Here is a 25,827-nt window from a genome sequence, read left to right as displayed (position 1 = left end):
CAAACTCTGCTTCTCACATTATGGGGGCAGATGCATATTTTCCATCCCATTCTTTGGAGAAACGACATTATAATCTCAATCTGGCAGAATTAGCAGTTACTTTCAGTCTGCTGTATCAATTTAATGCTAAAATGTATGAAGCATACACAATGTATACAGTAATGTATTAGGCACTAAGGATGGAAAAAAGATCATGAGCTCTTTGACAGCATACCAACAGTACAACAAAACAGCTTCCTAAAGAAACCAAGATCTTCATTATATACTTCAACAACAACACTATATGATGATCAATTCTGATGGACATGGCCCTCTTCAGCAATGAGATGAACCAAATCAGTTCCAATAGAGCAGTAATGAATTGAACCAGCTATAACCAGTGAAAAAACTCTGGGAGATGACTATGAACCATTACATAGAATTCCCAGTCCCTCTATTTTTGTCCGCCTGCATTTTTGATTTCCTTCACAGGCTAATTGTACACTATTTCAAAGTCCAATTCTTTTTGTACAGCAAAAAAATGGTTTGGACATGTATACTTATATTGTATTTAATTTACACTTTAACATATTTAACATGTATTGGTCAACCTGCCATCTGGGAAAGAGGGTAGGGAGAAGGAGGGGAAAAACTGGAACAAAAGGTTTGGCAATTGTCAATGCTGTAAAATTACCCATGCATGTAAATAAAATGTGATAATTAAAAAAAAAAAAAAAGAAAGAAAAAAAAAAAGAAACCAAGATCTTTCCCACAAATGAGGTCTATGCATGTGCATGTATTTATGTGTATGTGTATATGTTTATAAAAGCTTTTTTGTGTTCTTTCCCCCTAATTTAACACCAAGTAGACAGGAAAAAAAATTTCCCTTTTTTTCCTCCAATAGAAATGCTAAGTTTTATTTAGTAACACAAATTTGTGAGGTAGCTTCCTGAACTGAAAGGCTTGAAAATGCACAACAAAATGCTGTCAGAAGTTAACTAGCTTTTATTGGAGGGGAAGGGGGCAGAGGTGGAAGAATACAATTCTATCTGTGGTCCTGGCTTCATTAGAAAGCTTCACCAACTAGTAAAACATAAGTTTCTTTTTTTCTCTCTCTTTTTTTATTTTTATTTTTATTTAATAGCCTTTTATTTACAGGATATATGCATGGGTAACTTTACAGCATTAACAATTGCCAAACCTCTTGTTCCAATTTTTCACCTCTTACCCCCCCACCTCCCCCAGATGGCAGGATGACCAGTAGATGTTAAATATATTAAAATATAAATTAGATACACAATAAGTATACATGACCAAAACGTTATTTTGTTGTACAAAAAGAATCAGACTCTGAAATATTGTACAATTAGATTGTGAAGGAAATAAAAAATGCAGGTGGGCATAAATATAGGGACTGGGAATTCAATGTAATGGTTTTTAGTCATCTCCCAGAGTTCTTTCTCTGGGTGTAGCTGGTTCAGTTCATTACTGCTCCATTGGAAATGTTGGTTGATCTCGTTGCTGAGGATGGCCTGATCCATCAGAACTGGTCATCATCTAGTATTGTTGTTGAAGTATATAATGATCTCCTGGTCCTGCTCATTTCACTCAGCATCAGTTCGTGTAAGTCTCTCCAGGCCTTTCTGAAATCATCCTGTTGGTCATTTCTTACAGAACAGTAATATTCCATAATTTTCATATACCACAATTTATTCAGCCATTCTCCAACTGATGGACATCCATTCAGTTTCCAGTTTCTAGCCACTACAAAAAGGGCTGCCACAAACATTCGTGCACATACAGGTCCCTTTCCCTTCTTTATAATCTCTTTGGGATATAATCCCAGTAGTAACACTGCTGGATCAAAGGGTATGCACAGTTTAATAAGTTTTTGAGCATAGTTCCAAACTACTCTCCAAAATGGTTGGATTCGTTCACAACTCCATCAATAATGCATCAATGTCCCAGTTTTCCCACATCCCCTCCAACAATCATCATTATTTTTTCCTGTCATCTTAGCCAATCTGACAGGTGTGTAGTGGTATCTTAGAGTTGACTTAATTTGCATTTCTCTGATTAAAAATGACTTGGAGCATCTTTTCATATGGTTAGAAATAGTTTCAATTTCTTCATCTGAGAATTGTCTAGAACATAAGTTTCTTAAGGAAAAGAACTGGCATTGATGCCCAGTACATAGTAGATCCTTCATCAATGTTTGTTGAATGGTCATTTCTAAAAGTATCTGATAACAAAGAGCCATAAGAATCTTCTACAGATGAAAAGAGACTGCTTTGTAAATCACAAAACTCCATTTAGGTTCTGTATGTTCTTCAAACATCTTTGTTTTGATGTCTCTCGAGCCATTTGCCAGGCCATATGCACCCCTGCAAAAGACTGCAGCAGTCATTTATCCTAGCTGAAAAGTCTATCTAGCAGAAAAGGAAGGGAAAAAAAGCTACCATGTTTCTATTATTTCTCCTTCTAAGCTAGTCTTCATCAGACCATAGACAGTAGGCAGGCCCTTGTCTCCTTCCCCTTCCTTCCCCAGCCTCTAGCACCTGTAAGTCCTATAAAGGTAGCATTTCTAAGCTGAATTCAGGAGCAAACCTCTGCAGAGTGTTTAAAAGGCCAGTGGGTGAGCCAGCCCTAGCAAGACACTTGGCATCTCCTAATAGCTCTGGCAAATGCACCTATCTGAATTAGGATTTCTTTCTTCAGAATGAATAAAATGATCTTCCTTCTCAGCTTTTCCAGTATCTGATCCCATAAAGAAAGTAGAAAGTTGTGCTATTTTGGTTAAAGTGGCCATGAAACTGTTTTTATTTTAAAATGGAGGGATATCATATGAACTGTAGAGAATGATAGCCCTGGAAATGTTCCCAGAAACCTTCATTAAGTTATTTCTCATCAGTTACCACTCTTCACTTATAATCACAGCAATCAAAAGGGTGAAGTTAATTGTAATCAAGGTTCCTTAACCATCCTCTCAAGTCAAGTGTCTAGATACTCTGTCTCAAGCAGACACAATGATTGATGTTATTAAAATAATGGTGGGGAGAGTGAAGAATGATATTTTATTTTTAATTATGATAGTTGTGTCCCAGTAAATTATATTTGTTAAAACTAGACATAGAATCTAAACTTCAGGAAGAGACGACTATGCACAGATTTGTTCATGTATGTCATTCCTTTGCTCAAGATCCAGGTCCTTCTTGCTTTTTAAACAAAGCATTAAATCCTTACCCTGGATTCAAGGACCTCCAAAAACCTTATAGCTCCCTACCTATATAGTTTAATCTCATGCCATTTCCCCATACTTATAATATACTCTCATGATGATTGGGTGAAACAGCAAATTATAGACACAATTAACAACTTCACTCAAGATAATGACAACGGTGAGACATCATACCAAAATTTATGGGATACAGCCAAAGCAGTAATAAGGGGAAACTTTATATCCTTAGAGGCTTACTTGAACAAAATAGAGAAAGAGAAGGTCAATGAATTGGGCTTGCAACTTAAAAAGCTAGAAAAAGACCAAATTAAAAACCCCCAATCAATTACTAAACTTGAAATTCTAAAATTAAAAGGAGATATTAATAATATTGAAAGTAAAAAAAAACTATTGAACTAATAAATAAAACTAAAATTGATAAACCTTTGGTAAATCTGATTAGAAAAAGGAGAGAGGAAAATCAAATTAGTAGTCTTAAAAATGAAAAGGGAGAACTTTCCACCAATGAAGAGGAAATTAAAGAAATAATAAGGGGTTACTTTGCCCAACTTTACGCCAATAAATTTGATAACCTAAACGAAATGGATGACTACCTCCAAAAATATAGGCTTCCTAGATTATCAGAGGAGGAAGTAAATTGCTTAAATAGTCCCATTTCAGAAAAAGAAATAGAACAAGCTATTAATCAACTCTCTAAAAAAAAATCCCCAGGACCAGATGGATTTACATGTGAATTCTACCAAACATTCAAAGAATAATTAGTCCCAATGCTTTATAAACTATTTGAAAAAGTAAGGAATGAAGAAGTCCTACCAAATTCCTTTTATGACACAGATATGGTACTGATACCTAAACCAGGTAGGTTGAAAACAGAGAAAGAAAATTATAGACCAATCTCCCTAATGAATATTGATGCTAAAATCTTAAATAAAGTATTAGGAAAAAGACTACAGAAAATCATCCCCAGGATAATTCACCATGATCAAGTAGGATTTACACCAGGAATGCAGGGCTGGTTCAATATTCGGAAAACTATCAGCATAATTGGCCATATTAATAACCAAAAGAACAAAAACTATATGATCATCTCAATAGATGCAGAAAAAGCATTTGATAAAATCCAACATCCATTCCTATTAAAAAACACTTGAGAGTATAGGAATAAATGGACTTTTCCTTAAAATAATCAGTAGCATCTATTTAAAACCATCAGTAAGCATCATATGTAATGGGGACAAACTGCAACCATTCCCAATAAGATCAGGAGTGAAACAAGGTTGCCCACTATCACCGTTACTATTTAATATTGTATTGGAAATGCTAGCTTTGGCAATAAGAGCTGAGAAAGATATTAAAGGAATAAGAATAGGCAATGAGGAAACCAAATTATCACTCTTTGCTGATAATATGATGGTATGCTTAGAGAACCCCAGAGATTCTACTAAAAAGTTATTAGAAATAATCCACAACTTTAGCAAAGTTGCTGGCTATAAAAAAATATAATATACTCTAATGAAGCTAGAGTTATTGCTCCCCAGAAGATATACCTCCAAAGCTTTGCTTAAATTATCCCCTAAATCTAGAATGATTTTCTCCTGTATACATTCTATATATTTATTAAGGCCCAACTCTCTTGCAAGAAGCCTTCTCTGATCCTCCCAAATGGAAGTGATCTCTAACACTCGAGATCACTACTACCCTTAAAAGAGAATAACTGCAGTGCCTATTTCTTGGAGCACATGCTTTATTTCCCACATTATGAATTCCTCAAGGGTAGGGACTGCTGACATTCATACTTCTATTTCCCCCAGTGCCAAGTATGGTATGTATAATGTCAGACATTGCAAATGTACTTATCAGGAGAAGATAGAGCAGAAGAATGTAAAAAAAAACATTAGATTTATAGAAGGAAGAACAAAATATGCTCTGGATTTAGAGTCAAAAGACATAGCTTGAATCCTGGAACTACTAATTACTGGCTGATTGACTCTGGTAAATAATACTTTACCTCTCTAACTTTTTTGAAACACATACTGCAAGGAAGTAGAGAGAACCAGTCTACAAGTTAGGAAGATCTGACTTCAAGTCGTATCAATGACTAGGTATAGGTTGTTTGATTCTGGGCAAGCACTTCTTATTGCCCCATGCAACAGACTGTTAAATTGCAAGGAATCAATAAACAATCTTCACTGGTGGAAGGAGTCTCCTACATCAAAGAGATCACAATTCCTGTTGTATGACCCTCACACCCCACCCTAAACCTACTAAAGGCATGCCAGGCATGCCCTGCATTCAGCCCTAGAAACCCAAAGATGAAACTCCTCAAGTAGTTTTTAATCTAATGGGAGGCCAAGACATAGACAGAAATAAAGGTGGCATAAGACAGAATTTGAGAAGTGCAGAGGAGAGTCAGACAAGTTATTCTGAGAGTATCTGAGGAGGGAGAAAATAATTACACCTCTTCCTTCAAGTTTTTTTGTAAAGAAGCACTTCCTTAAAGTGATATAGAATCCTTAAGTTATTAAATTGGATGAAAGACCAATTCAGGATGTTTTATGGTTAAAACAAAGTGGAATGGTACAGTGTGCTGACCTAGGCATGTTCTCCAGGTAAATATCTGGTGATAATGGCCTTTCTTTGCTGAAAAAGTTGGCCCAGAAGTGGGGGGTTGGCTGCCGTCCAAATAACCCTCTGAGGATAAGAAATGGGAAGGGACTTAGGTTGTTACTTTTTGGGGAAAAAAATCTGTTAAAGCTCTCTTCAAGAAGTAACCTCTTTTCTCCTCATGGCTTAGATAGAGAAACCATAAGGAAAGTGCCCAAAGTTGTATGGGGTCATACTCTCCTTTGGAAAGAGCTACTACTAATCTTACTTACTGCTTAACCCAGTGGCCAGCTCTGGGCCTAAAAACCACTGCTAGTCTTAAGACTTAGGAATGGGCATTTGCTTTACTGTCTCAGACCATTTCTAGCCCCAAACAAGTAGTTTACTGGCTTTTTGGAGAGGGAGATGATTCTGAGCAGGTAAGGTGGCAACATTTCCAAGCACTAACCCTCACCTGGGGATCAGAAAAAAGAACATTAAGCCAAATACCAGAACAGCATGTTGTAGTGCAAAGAACAACTGGAATCAGAGGACCTAGTCTGAACTTTGACTTTTCTACCGTCCTCTATGTTACTTTGGACAAGTTCCTTCATTTCTCACTCATCAGTTACCTAAGGGAGTTGGACTAAATGAACTTTAAGGGTCCTTCTACTTTTTTTTTCTTTAAAATTCAATGTTATTTCTAATTACAATCCTTTTCTCCTTTTCCCCCACCCATTGAAAAGGTAACAAAACCTATTACAAACAAGTACAATCATGCAAACCATATTTTCAGAGTCCTTCTAATACTATGAACTAGGCCCAAGGAGGAAACTGAGTGAGGAAGAAAAAGGGAAGGACTAACCTAAAATTATTTGATCCTCACAATAAATTTTAATTTTTTTCATTCTTTTAAAAATAAATATTTTATTTTCCCAAATACATGCAAAGATAGTTTGCAACATTCACCTTTGTAAAACTATATCCTCACAAATAATTTTGTCAGCTTTGTCACAATAGCTTATTGCCTAGCTATGTGTGAGAGTATGACATCACCATTGAGAGAGAATGAGTCCTTAAGATTTTTAATTTAATTCTGGCCCTGGGATTTAATAGCTGGATGACCTTGGCCAAGTCACTAACTTCTCCAAGTCTCAGTTTCTTCATCTATAAAATGGTGATAATAGCATCAATTGCATAGAGTTGTGAAGATTATATGAGAATTTATGTATTTTGCAAACCCCAAATGCTACACAAATGTGAGCTATAATTATTATTACTATTACCACAGCTATCATCTCAACAAATGCAGGAGAGCTAGGATCTGGATTTGATTCAGCCACTGAGTAGTTGAGTAATATTAGGTAAATTGTTCCCCCTCTCTGAAGCTGTTTACACATCTATCCAATGGACATGCCTACCCATACCTAGAGCATTAAAAAGATTTTACAAATGCTTTCTTCCTATCGGCCTTGTAACAGGTAGTACAAATATAATTATCTTCCTTTACATACAAGCAAAGATTCAAAGAGGCATAGTAATTTGCCTAACTTTTATGTAGCTAGCTTTAGTAAGGGCTATCAAACTAACTCCAAGCCCAGGACTCTTTTCACAGGACTCCCCCCATCTTAAGAGGGTTGATGTAAGATTCAAATGAGAGAACATTTATGAAAACGCTTAAAGAGCTAACCATGTGTGTATTGCTATTTAAGACAACCACAACAGTTAAGAGCAGCCCATATTTCCTGCAACTCAATCACACAACAGAAGGGGTACTGAGCTGAGAAAGAACCAAGAGATCTGGTTCTAGCTTCTGTGCCTTAAGTAACTCATACAGGCTTAATGAAGTTGTTTTCCATCATTTCAATCACCACTGGTCAGTAATTTCCCCCTCCTCTATCTTTGCTCTATTTTCTGTATCTCCTTATCATCTTGATCCACTGACTTCTATCCATTTCTTCAAGGCCTAGGACTAAAGCTAATATAAGGACAACCTTCCCTGATCTACCATTTCTCATTCCCAGCTTATCATGTTTTCTCCCTCATCTGATCTTTTAGCACTTTATTATTCTATGATTCTAAGGTCCCTTCCATCACTGACATTCTGTGTTCTAAGCTACCTTCCTGTTCTGACATTATTCCAACTGAAAACAATTATGATATAATGAGTTATAGGCTCCTAGAAGGCAGAACCTGAGTCTGTAGTTTTCTCTGAAGAGTCCCATATTTAAAACATTTCACAAACAATTGTGGAAAACAACAATTTTGAAGTTAGAGCTCCATCTTATCTGAAACATTTCTGCTATGGCTTCCCTAAAGGTGGGTAAATTTGGTAGGCCAAAAACCAATCCAATAAGTTCCAGCCTCAGCTTATACCTGCCATGCCTATTCATGTGATGTTATCAGCTGGAGCAGATTGTGCCAGCTTCTAGCTACAATGACCCTGAGTGGCTCTGATGACCTAAATCTAAAAGGTTTTTTCCTTCTCTCAGCCCCTATTTATATCTTTGCTCTATCTTATCTTGGTACATATCAGAATAACCCTTTAGAAGATGTACTGCTTTAGACCTTCTAACAGGTTTTCACTTTACTGCCTTGATAAGGTAAGCAGGCTGATTGATGCTAGAATTACTTTTGCCAGAGAGTTCACAAACCATGAGATAAGCAATGCCAGAATCATGATCTCCTTTTCAGAGATGAAGGAGTTAAGGGAGAAAGATGAGGAATAATTTGATCAAGTTCACTTAAATAATAACTAGCCTTAATATATAGCCTTAATGTTTGCAAAGTGTTTTACATATGTTAATTCAGTTGATTCTCACAAAAACCCTAGAAGAGAATTACTATTATTCCTATTTAACAGATGAGGAAACTAAAGCACAGAAAGGTTAAGTGACTTGCTCTGGGCTATATTGTGTGTGTATATATGTATGTAAAGCAAAATTCAAACTCAAGAGTTCTGTCTCCAAGTCCAAGACTTTATGCCATATAGTTTCCAATATTAACCACCTGTTAAGTCAATTAATATTTAGCAAATTTCAGATATGTACTAGGCATTGTGTTTTATATACAAAGAAAGAAAAAAAAGGACCTGCTCTCAAGGAGCTCACAGTCTATGTGGGAGACAATATGCAAACAATTCTATACATGTTTGTCAATTATAACCAGGATAGGGGTGAATATAATTTCACAGGGAAGTCTCTAAGATCAAAAAAGGCTTCCTGAGGAAGATTTATATATTTATTTAAGATTTATATATCTTATTTTAAACTCTGTAGTTCCTCCAGTGCTTAAAGCATTGAAGGAAGGGAGTGGGCATAGATAGGGAAGGAGAATTTTCCAAGCATAAAAGACAGTCAAGGAAAACCTCAGATTTGGGAGACAAAATGCCTTTCTGGAACTTAAAGGAGCCCAGTGTCACTGGATCACAGTGATTAGTGACCCTATCATTAACTAGAAGCTATGCAGAAAATGGGACAGGTGAGAAGGAGCCAGGTTATTAAGAGTTTAGTAGAAGAATTGGGACATGAATTTTGGTCTGCTCACTCGCAGCAGAGTACATTTTTCCACATCATGCTACCTCTGGGAGAAAATGAGATAGAAGGATGAAATGATTTGTCCATAGCCACATGAATTTTTGGCACAGCTGGGACAAGAACTCTGGATTCTCCTAAATCCTAATCCAGTATTTTTAAACTATATAAACAATTGCTTCCTTAAGGCACCAAATGTAAGGATTCGGATATAACGTTCCCTCTAAATCTCAAAGCACTAGTTTCACAATTCTCTAAGGAATTTATACTATTGTGTGTGTGTGTGTGTGTGTACAATAGTTATTTGTGTCTGGGTCTTATTCCCCTAATAGACTGCCAGGTTTATATAAAAGGGACTATATCTTATTTAAACTTTGTAGCTCCTCCAGAGCCTAACACATTCACCTCTGTCTAGTAGATTTTTAATAAATGTTTGTTAAATTAATAAACCCAAACTCCCTATTTTAAAATGAGGTATTAGAGAGCAATGTTTTCTTTCCCATTTGGAACACTAAACAACAGTAGCCAACAGAGGTGTGGGAGGAAAAGCATGTAATCTGAATTAAGCAACTGGGGTTCAAGACTTGGCTGAGTGACTGTGACAATGGGCTAATAAGTCACTTACTTCATCTCTCTTTGAACTAGTTTCTAGAACTGCAGAAAGTCCAATAACTACTTCACATGACTACTGTGAGGATCAAATGGAACAACCAATGTGTAAAAACCTATAGAACCCTATGTTTCCATTATTATTATTAACTAAAACTAAAATTTTTGTAGTTATTTCTCTGAGCTACAAATAGTTACCAATTAGATATGTCTATAAATATCATCCCAATTCAAATCCTGCATCCTTAAAATAAAAGTCATGTTATCTTTTGTTTTTCCATGATCCTCCTCTACAAATGTATCTCTTTTTCCCTCCTCTATAAATGTATCTCTTTTTCTCTAATGGAGAGGGCCAAGAAGGGCCTGAAGTATGGAGAAGCATTTAGATAAAACTAACCAAAAGACCCACTAAGTGTGATAATATGTATAGTGTATGGTACACCCTTGATCCCCAACCTCTGCAAAGAAAGGAGGAGAATGTATTTTCTTCCCTCTTTCTTCAGGGCCAAGCTTGCACAATGCTCAGTTTTGGGGGTTCCTCTCCATTTGCATCTCTGTAGCCATTGTGTATACTGTTTTCCTGTTTCTGTTAACTTCACTCTATCACAGTTCATAGAAGACCTTTCATGTTTCTCTGTATTCTTAACATTTTTAAAACAGTGTAATAATATTAATATATTATAATTTGTTTAGCCATTCTTCAGCTGATAGGCTTTTGTCCCCCCATTTCTTTATGATAATAAAAATGTACTGCTATGAATTTATGGCATATATGGGACCTAAGCTCCTTACTGTGGGATCTCTGGGTCAAAGAAAATGAATGTTTTTAGTCACTTTATAAACATACTTCCAATTGCCTTCCAAAATGAGTAAGTCAATTCACAGCCCCAACAACAGTGAGGAAAGTGCTTCTTTCTATCTCCCCAAAATAATGACTGTTTCCATTTTTTGTGTGAATTTTGCTAGATATTAAGTTAAATCTGATAGCTGTTTTGATTTCCCTTTTTCTTATAAATAATTTGGAGTAATTTTTCCTAGGGCTGCTAAAGTTGGCAGTTAATAGTCTTGGAACTGTTCCTTCATATCCTCTACCTGCTTATCTATTGAGCGTTGACTCTTGGTATTATATTTAAGTGCTAGTTTAAAAAATAATCACACGATCAATTGAAGTATCAAATTCAAAACACAGATTCTCAAACAAACTATTTGTGTTGAATTCTTATATACATACATACATATATATATATGCGCATAAATACATGGACATATATTTTGACATTGGGCCCTCTTGGGTTGCCTTTTGCCTGGGCTATTTTAATAGCACCCTAACTTGTCTCCCCATCTTCTGAATCTCAAATCTCCAAAGACACTCTGCAAAGGCTACTTAGATAATTCTACGTTTCTAGTAGAATTTCACTTCTTAAAAACTTGCAATAATTCTTCATTGCTTGATGAATAAAATGCAAATTTATTTTTCTGGCAATAAATAGTTATTGATTAGCTGATTGGCATTCAAAGTTCTCCACAATCAAGCTTCAATCTGTTTGCCAGCTCTCCAACTTCCCCTTCACATAGGCTTCCAACCCAAATGTACTTCTCAACAGCTGGACTGCTCTTGACTTTCACTTCCACCTTGAAGCTTTTTCATTAGTGGTTTCCCATGAGTGAAATTCACTCCCTCCTAATCCCTATTCCTCTATCCCCTAGCTTCCTTCAAGCAACAACTCAATGCAATTTCCTCTATGCAGCCTTTTCTAATCCTCCTTTGTAACTATTAACATTCTCACTCCCCTGACATGACTTTACAGTTATGCTTTCCACATCATGACTTGTCTCATTGAGGTTTCAATAATGATATAAGCTGGCATTACAAATTAAATGGGAAATTTTGGGAAGTTTTGTGGAAGCCACAGACAACACAAAATTTAGAAACTAAGAAATGCATAAAATACGTGAATGGTATTACAGAATATGAACCCAAATTTTACAATAAGATACTATAATCATCACATAAAAGAAAAAGAAAAAAGAATCAGATTTCTCCCAAAGAAGGGAGGAGGAAAAAATATGAGGGTGTTTTGGATTGCCAGGGCTCAGGGGAGGGGGAGGAAAGGAGAAGAGAAGGGGGTGGCTCTTAATCAATGTAATGTGGAAGGGATAACTGTAATTTTATTTTATGGGTTTGTTGAGTTTTGTTTCTGTTTTTTGTATCGTCAGAGCCTACCACAGTGTCTTGCACTGAAGAGTGGAAGTGGGAGACTGAATCTAATTTCATTGGAATAGGGAATGTCAGATGATGAGGAAACTTTTTCTGATTCAAGCTGAAAAGCACTTGCTTTTCAATTTGTAGTAATAAAGAGCTATCTGGGACAGAGAGAGATTAAGTAATCAGTCCAGAATCTTATATCCTAGAGGCGTCAAGAGATGGCACTTGAACCCAAGTCCTCCTGCTTCTAAAAGTGAGTTGTCTTAGCCATTAAATCAGTGGCCTTGCTCTTAGGTGTTTAATGAATATTTGAATTAAACTAAATTCAGGTGGTGTCATCTCCATGAAACCTTTCCCAATTCCTGAAGATAAGCTTTCTTCTCCCAAAATCCTCTTGTACTTCTATGACATTCTGCACTTTACCAGTTATTTACATAGCATTAAACACATATTGTACCTTTGGAAAAAGTGATGAATTTGGTCCTGTTACTAAAGTAAAGGTCATTTACTTTCCTTAATCCTTCATTTTCTTCTCTATTATATGAAAAGGCTAAACTAAATAATTGCCAAATTTTCTTACAGATATAAATTATATATAAATTATAATTTTGACATGGAATCAAGAAGACCTGAGTTCAAAATCTGCCTTACTAGTTGTGTGATCCTGGGCAAGTCACTTAACCTTTATCACCCTAAGTATCTTCATCTATAAGATGGGGATAAAATTGCAGCTATCTCACAAGAGTGAAGATTAACGAGATAATTTTTTTATTAAAGCTTTTTATTTTCAAAACATATGCATGGATAATTTTTCAGCAATAACCCTTGCAAAACCTTGTATTCCAATCCCTCCCTCTAACCTCCCCTAAATGGCAAGTAATCCAATATATGAACGTGGTAAAAAATGTTAAATCCAATATATACATACATATTTATGCAATTATCTTGCTGCATAAGAAAAATCAAATCAAAATGGGAAAAAATGAGAGAAAATAAAATGCAAGCAAACAACAACAAAAAGAGTGAAAATGCTATGTTGTGATCCACACTCATTTCCCACAGTCCTCAAGATCACTGGATCATTGGAACTGGCCTGAATCACGAGATAAAATTTGTAAAGGGTCTTGCTCTAAAGTACAAGATTCTTGAAAGCAAAAAATGAGCCCTTCATAGCTTCCTCAGCACAGTGCTTTGCTCTAAAGCAGAACTGAATGATATAATCAATCCTAACCCTGGCAAGGCAAACAAACCTACAATTCAATGCTAAATACTAGTGAGCCCTTGGTTATTCATCATAATGTACACAGGACAATAAAAATTATTTTACTTAGACCTACAAAGGAGTTAGACCTGTTCACACAACTCCAATTCATAATAAAATAATGAACTAAAGATATACCTACTATGTACAATTTACTATAAAAATATAAAGATTACTAGTATACAGCACCTGTCCCTATGAAGCTTATCATTTATTAGGATGTCACATAGATAAATGATACAAACTAAAAGAGCACAATTCAACAAATTTGAGCCTTTGTTTCCTCATCAATAAATTATATTTTATGCCACTTAAGTTTTGCCAAGTATTCTGCATAAATCATCTCATTTAATCATCAAAATGACCTCATGAGTTGTGTTATCTTATTTACAGATGAGGAAAATTGGTTTTTGGATACGCTCAAGGTTACAAGAACTAAGTATCAGGATTATTGCCCAGGTCTTTCTGACTTCAAGTCCAATGCTAGTTTTACTATAATCTTGTGTAATTGTTCTGAGGTGGAATCACCATAATTGTGCAAAACGCTCTTTAAAAACCTGAAGTAAGATATTAATATCAACTATTATTATTGATTAAAAGAAAGGAACAAGTGTTCATAAGCACCTAATGTATACCAGGCATTATGCTAAGTGCTTTACAAATATTTTCTCATTTGGTACTCACAAATGAGGTAGGTGCTATTATTACTCCCCCTTAACAGCTGAGGAAAAGTGAGCAGACACAGGAGAAGCTATTTGCCCAAAGTCATAGATATTCAATAACATATTAACTCTAGTCTTGCTCACTTTATAAAGTCTCCTTTCCAAAAGCTATTAAAAATAAAACCAAAGCTTAGTATTAACTAAACTTAAGACATTAGTATAAGCAATAAATCAAACAGTAGAATATACAGGAATAAGCCTAAATCTGGGAATCATGAAATTTGAGTTGCAGTTTTGACTCTACCATTAAGTTACTGTATGATCATGAGAGCAGGAGAAAGTAACTTCTTTGGGGGTTTAAATTCCCATATTAGTAAAATGAAGGACACTGGCTAGATGACTTCTAAGAACTCTACCAGCTTGGACAAGCTATGATTCAATAATTCTACTCTATAACTATCTTTTCTGGCATTTACTTCAGTGAATCCCTGAGCCAAAAAATGATCAGAAACTAGCTGAACAAGATGGGGGAGGGAACCAGTCATTTTTTCAACAACCTGATGAAAGAGTAACTGTCAGTACAAGCTATGAGGTATGGGAGGTCAAATCAGGGCAAGATAAAAAGGAGTTCAATTCATCTGAGTACTACAAGGTAAAGAAAGCCACTAAAAGGGAGACATACTGAAAGCAAAGAATCACTAAATATTAGGGCTAGAAAGGGTGTAGAGCTCATTTACCCATCCACTTTATAAATGAGGGAACCGACGTCCAGAGAGAGGCAGAGGACATTGAGTAGACAAGAAAACATTCATTATAAGACACGAACAGACACAAGAGTGGTCTGAAGTCCAAATCAAGTGGTCAGGTCTCAGAAAGTTTGCAATCGTTGAAGCATGGAGACAACAGGCCTCTAGAAGCATGCACCAGCACCCGGAAAGCTATTTCATATGACCATTCCCCTCCCCCCATCCACCTTTATTTTCTGTAAGGAATAGGGATAGTACCTGTGGACTGAGCAAGCTCTGCAGTTTAGAACAAGCAACTATCAGCACTTGGCAAAGTACAGGTCTAAAAAACAGCTAGTTGTGGTCTGAACCTCAGGTCAGGCTGCTCCCAAACAGGAGATTGGGAGAGCTTGTATTTGACCTGAATACTCTCTCATTCTAATGGAGACTGAAAGCAAGAAAACCAGTCCTAAGTAAATTTCAAAAGATAGCATTCCCCAAAAACTTAAGTCTTCTGCCTTAATACATTTACAATATGCATACATCACATAGATAACATTACAATGTACAAGTTGCTCTCCTCTCAAAAGTACAGTTAAAGCCAGATATTTAAGTACTATTAAACCCATTTTATAAATGAGGAAACTGAAGCTCAAGAAGCTTAAATCATCTGTCTAAAGTCACAAGATTCAATAGAAGATCCAAACCCTGCTTCCCTGACTCTTGAAATGTTCTTTCTACCACAGCCTAGTGTGCTGGCATGGGACGTGGGCAAGAAATTCTTTCTGAATGGATGAAATAATCTCTAAAAAGGCATTCTGGTGTAATGAAAAGGTCACCTGACCAGGAGGCAAGTTCTAGTCTCATCAGTTCTGCTGATTTGTTATGACTTTATGCAAATATATCACTCCTCCTTTCTTGGGCTTGGGTTTGTTCATCAATAAAATGGAGGGAGGGGTACACTGGATAATTTCCTAAGCCCCTTTTGGCTTCTGCAAGAGAGTTGGGGGTTTTAGTGAAACTGATCTAGTTATCTAATCTAGCTAGTGGTTTTTCCTAAGGATCAAAACATTTTGAAGTTATCAGTTTGCATGTTAAAGGGGCACCAAAGAGTGAGGGGAAGGAAAGGGGAAGAAGAAAAGAAGAACTCTACTGACCACAGTGCTAGTCCTTAAGTGGTCCTGGAAACCACAGTCAACTCATTGGCGCTAGGAATTTTCATCATGAAAGCCTTTAAATCCACCAACAATTTCGAGTATCATTCCCCTCTCTCCCCAAATCCATCAGCTTGAACAATCCTCCAATCACACTGGACCATAACATCATCTCCTCAGAGAAAGCTCCTTCCCAGGTCAGACCCAGGGAACAATAAAAGACTTCTGAACTGTGACTCAGCCCATTCAACTCAACTTTAATGTGTTCATGTAATCTTTGGGTCCAGGCCTATCTAATTTCAGGTTTCCCAACAATCAGAGCTTGTACTTAATCTTATCAGTCTTCCAATCAGAGGCCCCAGTGAACTTCTGAGATAAAATGTTAAACAACAAGGAGTTTCTCATGTCCTGGCAAGTCTCATGCTTTTCTGGCTTTGTGAAGATTAGCCAAAGAGGGAATTACAGGTGGAAGATGAAGGTTGGAAAAGAGAGGATCTTGCTTAGTGCTTTGTAACCTGATTGGTGCCCACATGAAACTAGCAAGGAAGGAAGGTCATGTGTGGGGCCCTTATGAACTGTACTTTAAAAATTTTCTTTTTACAGATTAACAATAACAATTTATATTTCTCTATCACTCTTTTAAGATGTACAAAGCAAAACGACTTGGGTAAGCCTCAATTCTACATTGCAGATAGCACAATCAAGGTTCGGCAAGGAAATAGAACTTCAATTCAAACCCAGGTCTCAAGTTCAATTCCAGTATTATTTCCACTTCACCACAATGAAATGACATACAACTATTAAACCAATTCATTTTCAAAGTAAACATTTCAATGTACTGAATGAACACTGTGGCAGCAATGAGACTGCTCATATCTTAGGAGTCCTTTCTCTACATAACAGTCCAACCTTTTTGGTCAATTACTATTTGAGAAAATAAGATATGCTGCCCCTATTTTGAGTCATTACACCTAGAAAGAAGACAACTAAGAGGTTGCTCAGGGTGGAACTTCCAGAAATCCAGAATTTTCCTATTCCGAAGCTCCAGATCTGAGCCATTTCATGAGGAAGTAAAATAGACTGTGCAAAAATCCTGCCTATCTTCCTTTAAGGAAGAATGTACCTTCACTCACCACCCATTCAACACAGGAAAGATCAACAGTGAAGGAATGGATAAATAGGACAGTCTCAGCCTCTCCTGGTGGCAGCTGCGTCCCTCACATTAAGCCTGGGGAGATAAATGGGCATTGGAGGGAGTGTTTGGACTTAAAGCCGTACTAGGAGATGCGAATTCCCTACCTAACCCTCCATTCTACAACCTTAGCCCTACGAAGGATTTGGGGATAATCTAATCCAGATTCCCCTCCCCGCCACCTTCATTTTAGAGATGAGAAAACTGAGAACTGGCCCTGCTTTTCTGGTTTACAAAGCGCTTTTCTCACACAAGCCCTGTCTGTGACAGGGAATGCAAGTACTATGAACCTCATTTTACGGATGGAGAAAACCAGCTTAGAGACGCAGGGAAGGATCTGGAGCACAAGCCGCCGGCCTTCCATCCCTTTATGTGCGTGGGTCAAAAGGGACCCACGGCAGGGGGCTGGACTAAATGACCTGCAAGGTTCCTTGCTCCCCACCCGCGCCTCCCCCTCTCCCCTTGGATCACGAAGATGTCAGGAGCCCGGGGGGTAGGTCTGGAGTCAGGGAATAGAGAAGGGAAGGCTGAGGACAAGGAGGAACAACCCCCTCCCCCCCCGCCCCGGGGCGTCCACTCTGGGGAGGGCGGTTCCGCCGGGAGGGAGGGGAAGTCACGGGGTGATGCCTCGGTCAGTTCGATCGAGCCGCGGGTGGGGGAAAAAGAGACCGGAATCTCCCTTTTTCCTGCCCACCCCCACCAGCAGCGCTGGGAAATGGGCATTCCCCACGGCTCCCCGCCGGCCAGAAGAAGCAAGGCTCGGGTCACGGGCTTTCGGGACCCAAGGGCGGTTCCGCTGAAGCAGATATTAGGGGGGGAGGGGGGCGCGAAGGGGCGGCCGGCACCAACAGGGCGGGGGGGGGGGCGGCCCGCACCATTGGGGAGAACTGGAGGGGGCCCGTAAGAGGGCGACTGGCACCGTAAGGGCGGGGTGGGGGGGCTAGGAGCCGGAGACCGTTACCTGTCGCCGAGGGCGCCGCCGCCCCGCTCTCCAAAGTCCATCCCGCCTCCAGAGGGACGGCCCCCGCCTCGGCTCTCTCCGCCTCGTCCGGCACCTCCAACTCCATCGCCGCTGACGGGCCCGAGGCGAGGCGGGGGCCGGCGGGGGGGGAAGCCCCGCCAGGCCCAGCCGGCTCCTCGGCGGAGGGAAGGGAGCTGCCGCCGCCGCCGCCGCCGCCGCCGCTCCTGCCGCCGCCGCCGCGGAACAACAACCGCCGGGAGGGAGAGTCCGGGCTGACAAGGGGAGAGGGAGGGAGGAGGGGGGAAGGGGAGGGAGGGAGGGGACGGGGAGGGAGAGAGGGAGCGGGACGGAGGGGGCGGGGCCACGGTCGTGCCTCGTCACGCGCCCTCGCTCCCTGCCAACCGGGAAAGAGATGGGGAGTGGGGAGGGGGCGGATTGACGTCTTCACGCCGAGGGCGGGAGAGCGCCTCCCCGGGGCGAGCGGGTGGAAGTGCAGTCAGCGGGTCGGGCAGAGTGACCCTGTGGGTGCTGGAAGCAGGCGTGCGGAAGCTAAGCCTTGCCGGCTAATCATGATATTAATGGTGATGGTGATGACGACGACGAGCATTTCCGCAGAGTGATCCAAAAGCCTTGATGGAGTGTTAAACTATTTCAAGAGGTGCATTCTAGCTACCGCCTGTTACCTGATAGTGCTTTACAGTTTGCAAGCTTTCTACGAAGAGTGCCTCATTTTTATCAGCCCAGCAGCCCATTTTGCAGAAGAGAAAACTGAGGCAGATAGGCCCAGAAGCCAAGTTCGAGCTTGAGGCTTCCTAACTCCAGATCCAGCACTGGTTCTGAGACTTGCAAGGAATGGGAACCCACCCCCTCCAGGGGCATCTTATTCCTTTTATCTAGTGCTAGGGAGTTTTTCTTGACATCAGCCAAGCATCTTTCTCTTTCCAAGTTCCATCCAGGCTCCTCCCCACAAGCCAAGGAGAGCAAGCCTCCCTCCCTTCTCCCTGTGACAGCTAGGACTTAAAGATAGCTGCGTAGTCCATACCCAACTTGGCTAAGAGACCCTGGTTCCTTCAGCTAATCACAGCATGAAGGTCACCATCCTATTTGCTCTTCCCTGGATGTCCTCCAGATCACTGAAGTCGTCTCTAAAAGGATGTCACCAAGTCTATACATAATGCCCCTGCTGTGGTCAGACTTCGGTATAACCCGGAGGGATTGTCACTTCTTAGTTTTGAATAGGAAGCTTTTTTTTTTTTTTTTTTTTTTATTGCAATCTAAAGTCAAAATCTTTTTTTTTGGCTGCTATTTGATTCACATATGGAACTCTCAATTAACTGAACCCTCTTCTCCCCATCTTTTTTCAGATGTATTTCTGTCTAACTATGCCTCCCTGAGAAGATTATTTTTAAAAATGCAAGCATATGACTTTACATTGACATTTAGGAAATTATCTTTTCAATTGAATGGATTGTATTCTTAAAATATTTCTCAGATTATTCCTAAACTATTCATTATTCTCTAATATTAACAATATCCCTTTATTAATGTCTGCTTACCTGAATTTAGAGTATTTAACTCTAAATCATACAAATTTCTGAACTCTTTTATCTTTTCTACAACTTATTAACACTGAATTTTTGCCTTGACCCTAAAAAAAAGACATACTATTCCTATCAGTGGCCATAGTCCAGTCTAGCTTTACCTTTGTCCAACAAAAACCATATTACCTAACTTAATCTTATCTCTGCACTGAACATTGTGTGTGTAGATTTATATACATATATATGTATACTAATATAGTCATGGGTAGAACTATAAATAAATGAAATAGAATTTTTTAAAGGAAGCAGAGTAAAGAAGAAAAAAATATAAAAGAATTAGGCATAGTTTAATTTGTGAGCACCATAAAAGGAATACTAATATTATGAAAAAAAATTGGACAAAGGAGGAAAGCAAGGATCATTTGGGCTAGATTCTAAAAAATAAATAAAAGAAAAAAAGAAAAATTCCTGAAATTGAAGTAAAGTAATAAGAATTCCAGATACCATGTATTTTTTTTTTTAAAGAAATCTAGAATTATTGAGACCATGTTCTGGATAAAATAAGCAATTTACCTCAAAAGTGAGGTAAGAAGAGAAACTGGTTAACATTTTTCAGTTAGATTTTTAAAAAATGGAGGAAAAGATCTTGGCTGAGAGGTAAAGCAAAGAACATCTCAGGAAACGAATAGAGAGCCTCCAAGGAGAATGAATGCCAAACAAAGAAGCAGGAGACCTCTTGACAGAGGTCTTTGATCATATATAGATAGTCAACGAAGGCCTAAGCAGGAAGCACAATAACTTGGTTAAACCAGTAAAAGAAACAAGATGAACAAAAAGTTAATAAAAGACCTCTGGGATAAGATCAAGAAGCAATTGAGATTTCCGTTCAGCAAAATCTTTCTGGATTTTGATATCATCTGATGTGTTATCCATCTCAGCTTTGTGTCATCTATAAATTTGAGAAGTATGCTATCCATGTCTGTAAGTCATGGATAAAAATGTTGAACAACCTGGGGCTAGGCACAGATGGGCTAAAATCTTACCATGTTGTTAGCTCTCTGATCTCTGGCACTAGTTGGGATGGTGTAATCACTGAGGATCCCTCCATTGAGAGTCCCTCCAACCTAGATCTTCTGGGTGTGCATGTAACCAGAGTCTGGCACATTCAATGGACATCAGTGGTTTGCTTGACTGTCCATATGGACTATGCTGGGGAGATGCCTGATGACTTATATGGGAAGTGCCCTGGAGGGACCCTGGCTCCTGCTTGATTCCATAACTAGTTCTGGTCTGCTAACCCCTCCATGAATGAATGGAAGGCTATTTGACTGGTTGCACAAGCATTTAAAAAGCCTTAGGCAGCTTTAGTGAGCTCTCTGCTTTTGGCTACTGTGCTCTGGAGTGACTCTACCCATTGAATCTGGTAAAGTAAGGAAAACTCCCAAGACTGGGAAATTCAAAAGGTCTGGAAAGGAAGCCACCAGAATCCAGGAGGCTGAATTCAGGCCAGGTTTTACAGCCAGTTGCAGTGTCATGTTCTGAAGAACAAGGACGGACCTAAGAGAGTAACACTGAATGCAGTCTAATATCCCTTATGTCCTACCTGCAACTACCTTCTGATATTAGCTAGACTACTGAAATAACCTTGTGGTTGGTCTTTCTTCCTCAAGTCTCTCCCTATTTCAATTCATCCTCCATCCAACTGTCAAATCAATCTATTTTTAATATTCATTTTTTTTTAAATTAACTTTTTTGCAAAAAAAATTAATGAAAAGCAAGAAACCAAAGTGAAAAAAAAAAAAAGTATTCAAGCTATACTCAAATATAGATAGAGTTCAACAGGTCCTTTTCTGGAAGTGAACAGCATTTTTCATCATGAATCCTTTGGCATTATCTTGGATTATTGTATTGATCAAAGTAGCTGCTAAGTCACATTAGTTACAATATTGCTATTCCTGTGTATCATATTCTCTAGGTTCTGCTCCTTTTATTTTGTATCAGCTCATGTAAGTTTTTCCAAGTTTTTAGGAAAACTTCCTGCTTATCATTTCTTGTAGCACAATACCAAAACATGTACAACCATTTCCCAGTTGATGGGCATCCTCTCCAATTCTTTGCCACCACAAAAAAAAAAAAAAAAAAGAGTTGGTAGAAATATTTTGTGTATATAGGTTTTTTCTGCGTTTCTTTGTTCTCTTTGGGACATAATGGTATTGCTTAGTCAAGAGGTATCTACAGTTTTAGAGCCCTTTGTGCATAGCTCCAAATTGTCCTCTAGAATGATTACACCAATCCAACTCCACTTCGGCAATCGTCATTTTTCTTTTGTATTTTCTGTTAGTCACTCTGATAGGTATAAGGGGGTATTTCAGTTTTTCTCTGGTCAATGATTTTGAACATTTTTTCATATGATTATTGATAGATTTGTTTTCTTCTGAAAACTTCGTTTCTTTGACTAATTGGGGAATGACTTTTATTTGTATAAATTTGGCTCAGTTCCCTATATCTAATTGATCATGTTTAAGGGCAAATCTGATCATGTCATTCCTTTTACCCTCATTCAATAAATCTAATGGTTCATTTGTACCAGGATCAAATATTAAATGTCTGCTTATCACCTTCCTTTTTTTCCAGTTTTTTTAAACGTTATTCTCCACATACTCTGCAATTCAGGAAGACAGATTTCCTTACTATTCTTCAAGACACTCCATCTCCTGATTTATCCTTTTTACTAGATGTCCACCATGTCTAGAATTCTCTGCTTCCTCATCTCTGTTATCCTTGGCTTCTTTCAAGGCAGCTAAAATTCCACCTTCTGCAAAAAGCCTCTGCTGAATGCCTATATATGCTTATACTTCCCCTTTGTTGATTCATCTCCAATTTAATCACATATATATACATATGTATGTATATGTACGTATATATGTATACATATATATATATATATATAATTTTCCCACTATTAGATTGTGAGCTCCCTGAGACCAAGGACTGTTTTTCTTTCCTTATACCTCTAGTTGTTAGCATGGGGCCTGAAACATAGTAAGTGATAAAAATGCTTATTGACAAGTTTATTTGCTTAATGTTGGAACTAAAGTGAACGCACTGAATCTACAGACCAAGGTGATTTCAGGTTTCTTATCCCCCTTATCCCTCAAGTATTGGGATAAGGGCAATGTATGTACATTTTTTCTTGCTCTATGTCTGAATTAAATATCCTTTTGTAAAAATGCCCAGTTTACATGTTTAAATGGAACTGGGATAAAAAGTCTCTTACAATGGAGAAACACAGCTGGTGGCTAGAGATCTGCTAATGACAGTGGAAAAAAAGATCTCAAATCCTTTTGGTTCTCCTCTTGAAGGGGATAGAGGAAGATGTATAGTCCAGTTAAACATCTAGAAAATTCTTAGCATGTGAGACTGCTTCATTTATATAACTTAGAGTTTCTGGAAGAACTGAGAAAATGACTGGTGTGGGACATGAGACATGAGAGACTAGACTATCCCACATAATCACTGAGTACAAGGAGAAAACAGGATTTTAGATTGATGAAACAGCCTTATCTTCAAATATCTGAGGGGATTGTGTAAAAGAACAATTAGACTTGAAGTAGGTAAAACAGAGACAGATTTCAGTTCCATATAAGAATTGTCTAACAGAGCTGTCCCAATAGTGGCCCTCATGAGGTACTAGAGAGACCTGGATACAGACGGCTTGGCTACTTAGCAGGGAGATTTTAGAATACTACTGAGAACCTTTACAATTCTTACAATTTTGTTTTTAAAGAGGAAACTCAAATATTTGTAGCTCCCTCATTAGTCAACACTATAATGAACTTATTTTTGTTGAGGGTATTCAGATTTATAATCTTGGCATTATCTTTCACTTTTCATTATCCCTCATCCTGCTGAGAGAAAACCGACCCAAATGTATATTTTAACAGGCATGTATCTGTTGATTTATTAGAAAGCCAGTGTTGGTTATGTATCTGTTCATTATGTCTATCATAACTTGAAGGGACAACTTTCCAGTCAGTTGTCAAATCTTGTCATTTTCATCTCTACAGTGTTGCTCAGATGCCTGCCCACAGAGTCATTGCCCTTATTTATTCAAGCTTTCATGGCCTCTCCTCTGAACTATTGTCATAGCCTCCCAATTGGTTTCTCTACTTCATGTCTCTCCTCACACCAATGCATCCTCCACTCAGTGATTGTCCTAAAACTCAGGTCTGTCTGACCACGCCAATCCCCTCAATAAATTTCAGAGGTTCCCTTTTACAGGAAGCCTTTCTCAATCCCTCTTATTCTACTACCTTCCTTCAGTGGATTATTTGTCATTTAGCTGTATATAGCTTGTTTGGACATAGTTATTTATATATGGTCCTCCCGCCTCCCCATTAAACTGTGAGCCCCCAAGAACAGAGACTTTTATCTTTCTTTGCATCCCCAGAATTTAGCACACTGCCTAACATATAGCAGGTGCTTAGTGAATGTTTACTGACTGACTTGCTTTTAAAGCCCCATAGTCTGGCCCCAAATCTGCCTTTCCAGTTTTATTCCTCTTGCACTCTATCTGGCCAAATTAGTCTTTTTGCGCTTCCTCAGAACACTCTTTCTCCCATCTCTATGTTTTTGGAAATGGCTGGTCCCATGCCTCATCTCTGCCTCTTGGAATCTTTTTTATTTTTTTTAAAATCCAACCCATAGTTCCATTTCTGTGTTTTTTTGCTCTCAGCCTATGGCACATAGTAGTAGCTTCATAGCTACTTTGATTGATTTGGGGTTTGAGGGCACTTTATAGAATGACCTGAAAGTAGTGGACTAAAAGGCAAGAGATTCAAGTTTCATTAGCAGCTGTGGTCTGGCTGTTTGACCTTGGGGAAAATCACATGCATCTTGACCCTCGGTTTCCTCATAAATTGGAGATAATTTTCCTTGCAATGGGAATTTGGGAGATCCACAGTTTCTAAAGAATCCAAGTTGTGACTTGAGTATAACTATACACCACAAAATTTGTCCAATGGTTATGATAGCCATTATTTATAGAACAATTTTAAGATTTGCAAAGTGCTTTACATGTTGGTTTATTTAATTCCCACAACACTGAAAAGTTGGTGCCAATAATAACACATTTATATAATGCTTTAACCTTCAAAACTTTCTTTCCATGCATTATCTCATTTTATCTTCACACCCTGTGAGCTGGCTAACCACAAGTATTATTATTCCATTTTATTCCCATATTAGTCACATAGCTAAACTTGTGTTTAGTTTAGAAAGGTTAAATGACTAGTTCAAGTAATTAGTAAGTGTTAAAGGTAGGATTTAAATCTAGGTGGAATTTGAACCTTGACCTCAGGTCTAAGACACACTATTGCTACTCCATGTATTGATATGCTTCATGCAAAAAGTAGAGTAAGGGATATAATCTATAATATCTTACTTATGCAAAATTTAAGTTAAGAGAGGGGAGATTAGAAGCCAGCTACAGACATAGTAGGTGAAAAAAGAACAATGACCTTGCCCTCTGAATTTGATTTTGTTTCTATGATTTTTCTCTCATTCATTTTTGTGGGAGACCAAAAAGAATCTTGCAGTTGAGTAGTTGGGGTTGGGGAGTAAACCAGAGAGCCCTTGACTTTTGGTTGGAAAGATAATTCCAAGCAAGGATTTTAAACTTGAAAGCTGTGAACTTTAAAAATGTTGGCTAATTAACTGTATGGATATGTATACCTATATTGTATTTAACATATACTTTAACATTGTAAACATGTATTGGTCTATCTGCCATCTGGGGGAGGAGGTGGGAAGGAGGGGAAAAATTGGAACAAAAGGTTTTGCAATTTTCAATGCTGAAAAATTACCATGCATATATTTTGTAAATAAAAAGCTATTAAAAATGTTTGCTGATAGTTGTATTTCAATTTAGTTGTTTCCTAGTAAACCTATGCTTTAAAAAAAAAAAAAATTAAGGGCCTCTTGAGCTTCATTGGATTGATTGTACAAGGAGTCTGGCACACAAAAAGGTTAACTTCTGCTCTAAACTAATGTTAACTGGATGAAGTTTAGCAGTAGGGAATTAAACAGTAAGTCCGAGGAATTTCTAATCCCAAATCAGTGAAGTACCAGATTGAGATCTTGAACTGACTAAGCACTAAATAGAGGTTAAAGACTAAATTTGAA

At 38.2% G+C, this 25,827-nt stretch overlaps 1 protein-coding gene across 11 annotated transcripts in view; it reads right to left on the bottom strand.

The window, feature by feature from the left end:
- Positions 1-18,346, bottom strand: part of PIP5K1C (phosphatidylinositol-4-phosphate 5-kinase type 1 gamma) — a 130,816-nt gene extending 112,470 nt beyond the window's left edge. For 5 of the 11 annotated variants that reach the window (XR_004231219.1, XR_004231220.1, XR_004231218.1 and 2 more), the window contains exon 1: positions 18,104-18,346. Coding sequence is in view for 7 of the 11 variants with exons in the window: in XM_031947871.1 (XP_031803731.1) it covers positions 18,104-18,209 (106 nt within the window). In the remaining 4 variants the exon portion in view is untranslated. The remainder of the gene's footprint in view (positions 1-18,103) is intronic. The other 6 variants (XR_004231221.1, XM_031947873.1, XM_031947872.1 and 3 more) reach the window with 4 other exon arrangements.
- Positions 18,347-25,827: the final 7,481 nt, after the last annotated feature.

This window comes from Sarcophilus harrisii, chromosome 1, assembly GCF_902635505.1.
Source record: "Sarcophilus harrisii chromosome 1, mSarHar1.11, whole genome shotgun sequence".
Classification (NCBI taxonomy): Eukaryota; Metazoa; Chordata; class Mammalia; order Dasyuromorphia; family Dasyuridae; genus Sarcophilus; species Sarcophilus harrisii.
The sequence above is the reverse complement of the archived record's forward strand: the minus strand, read 5'-3'. Positions and strand labels throughout refer to the sequence as shown.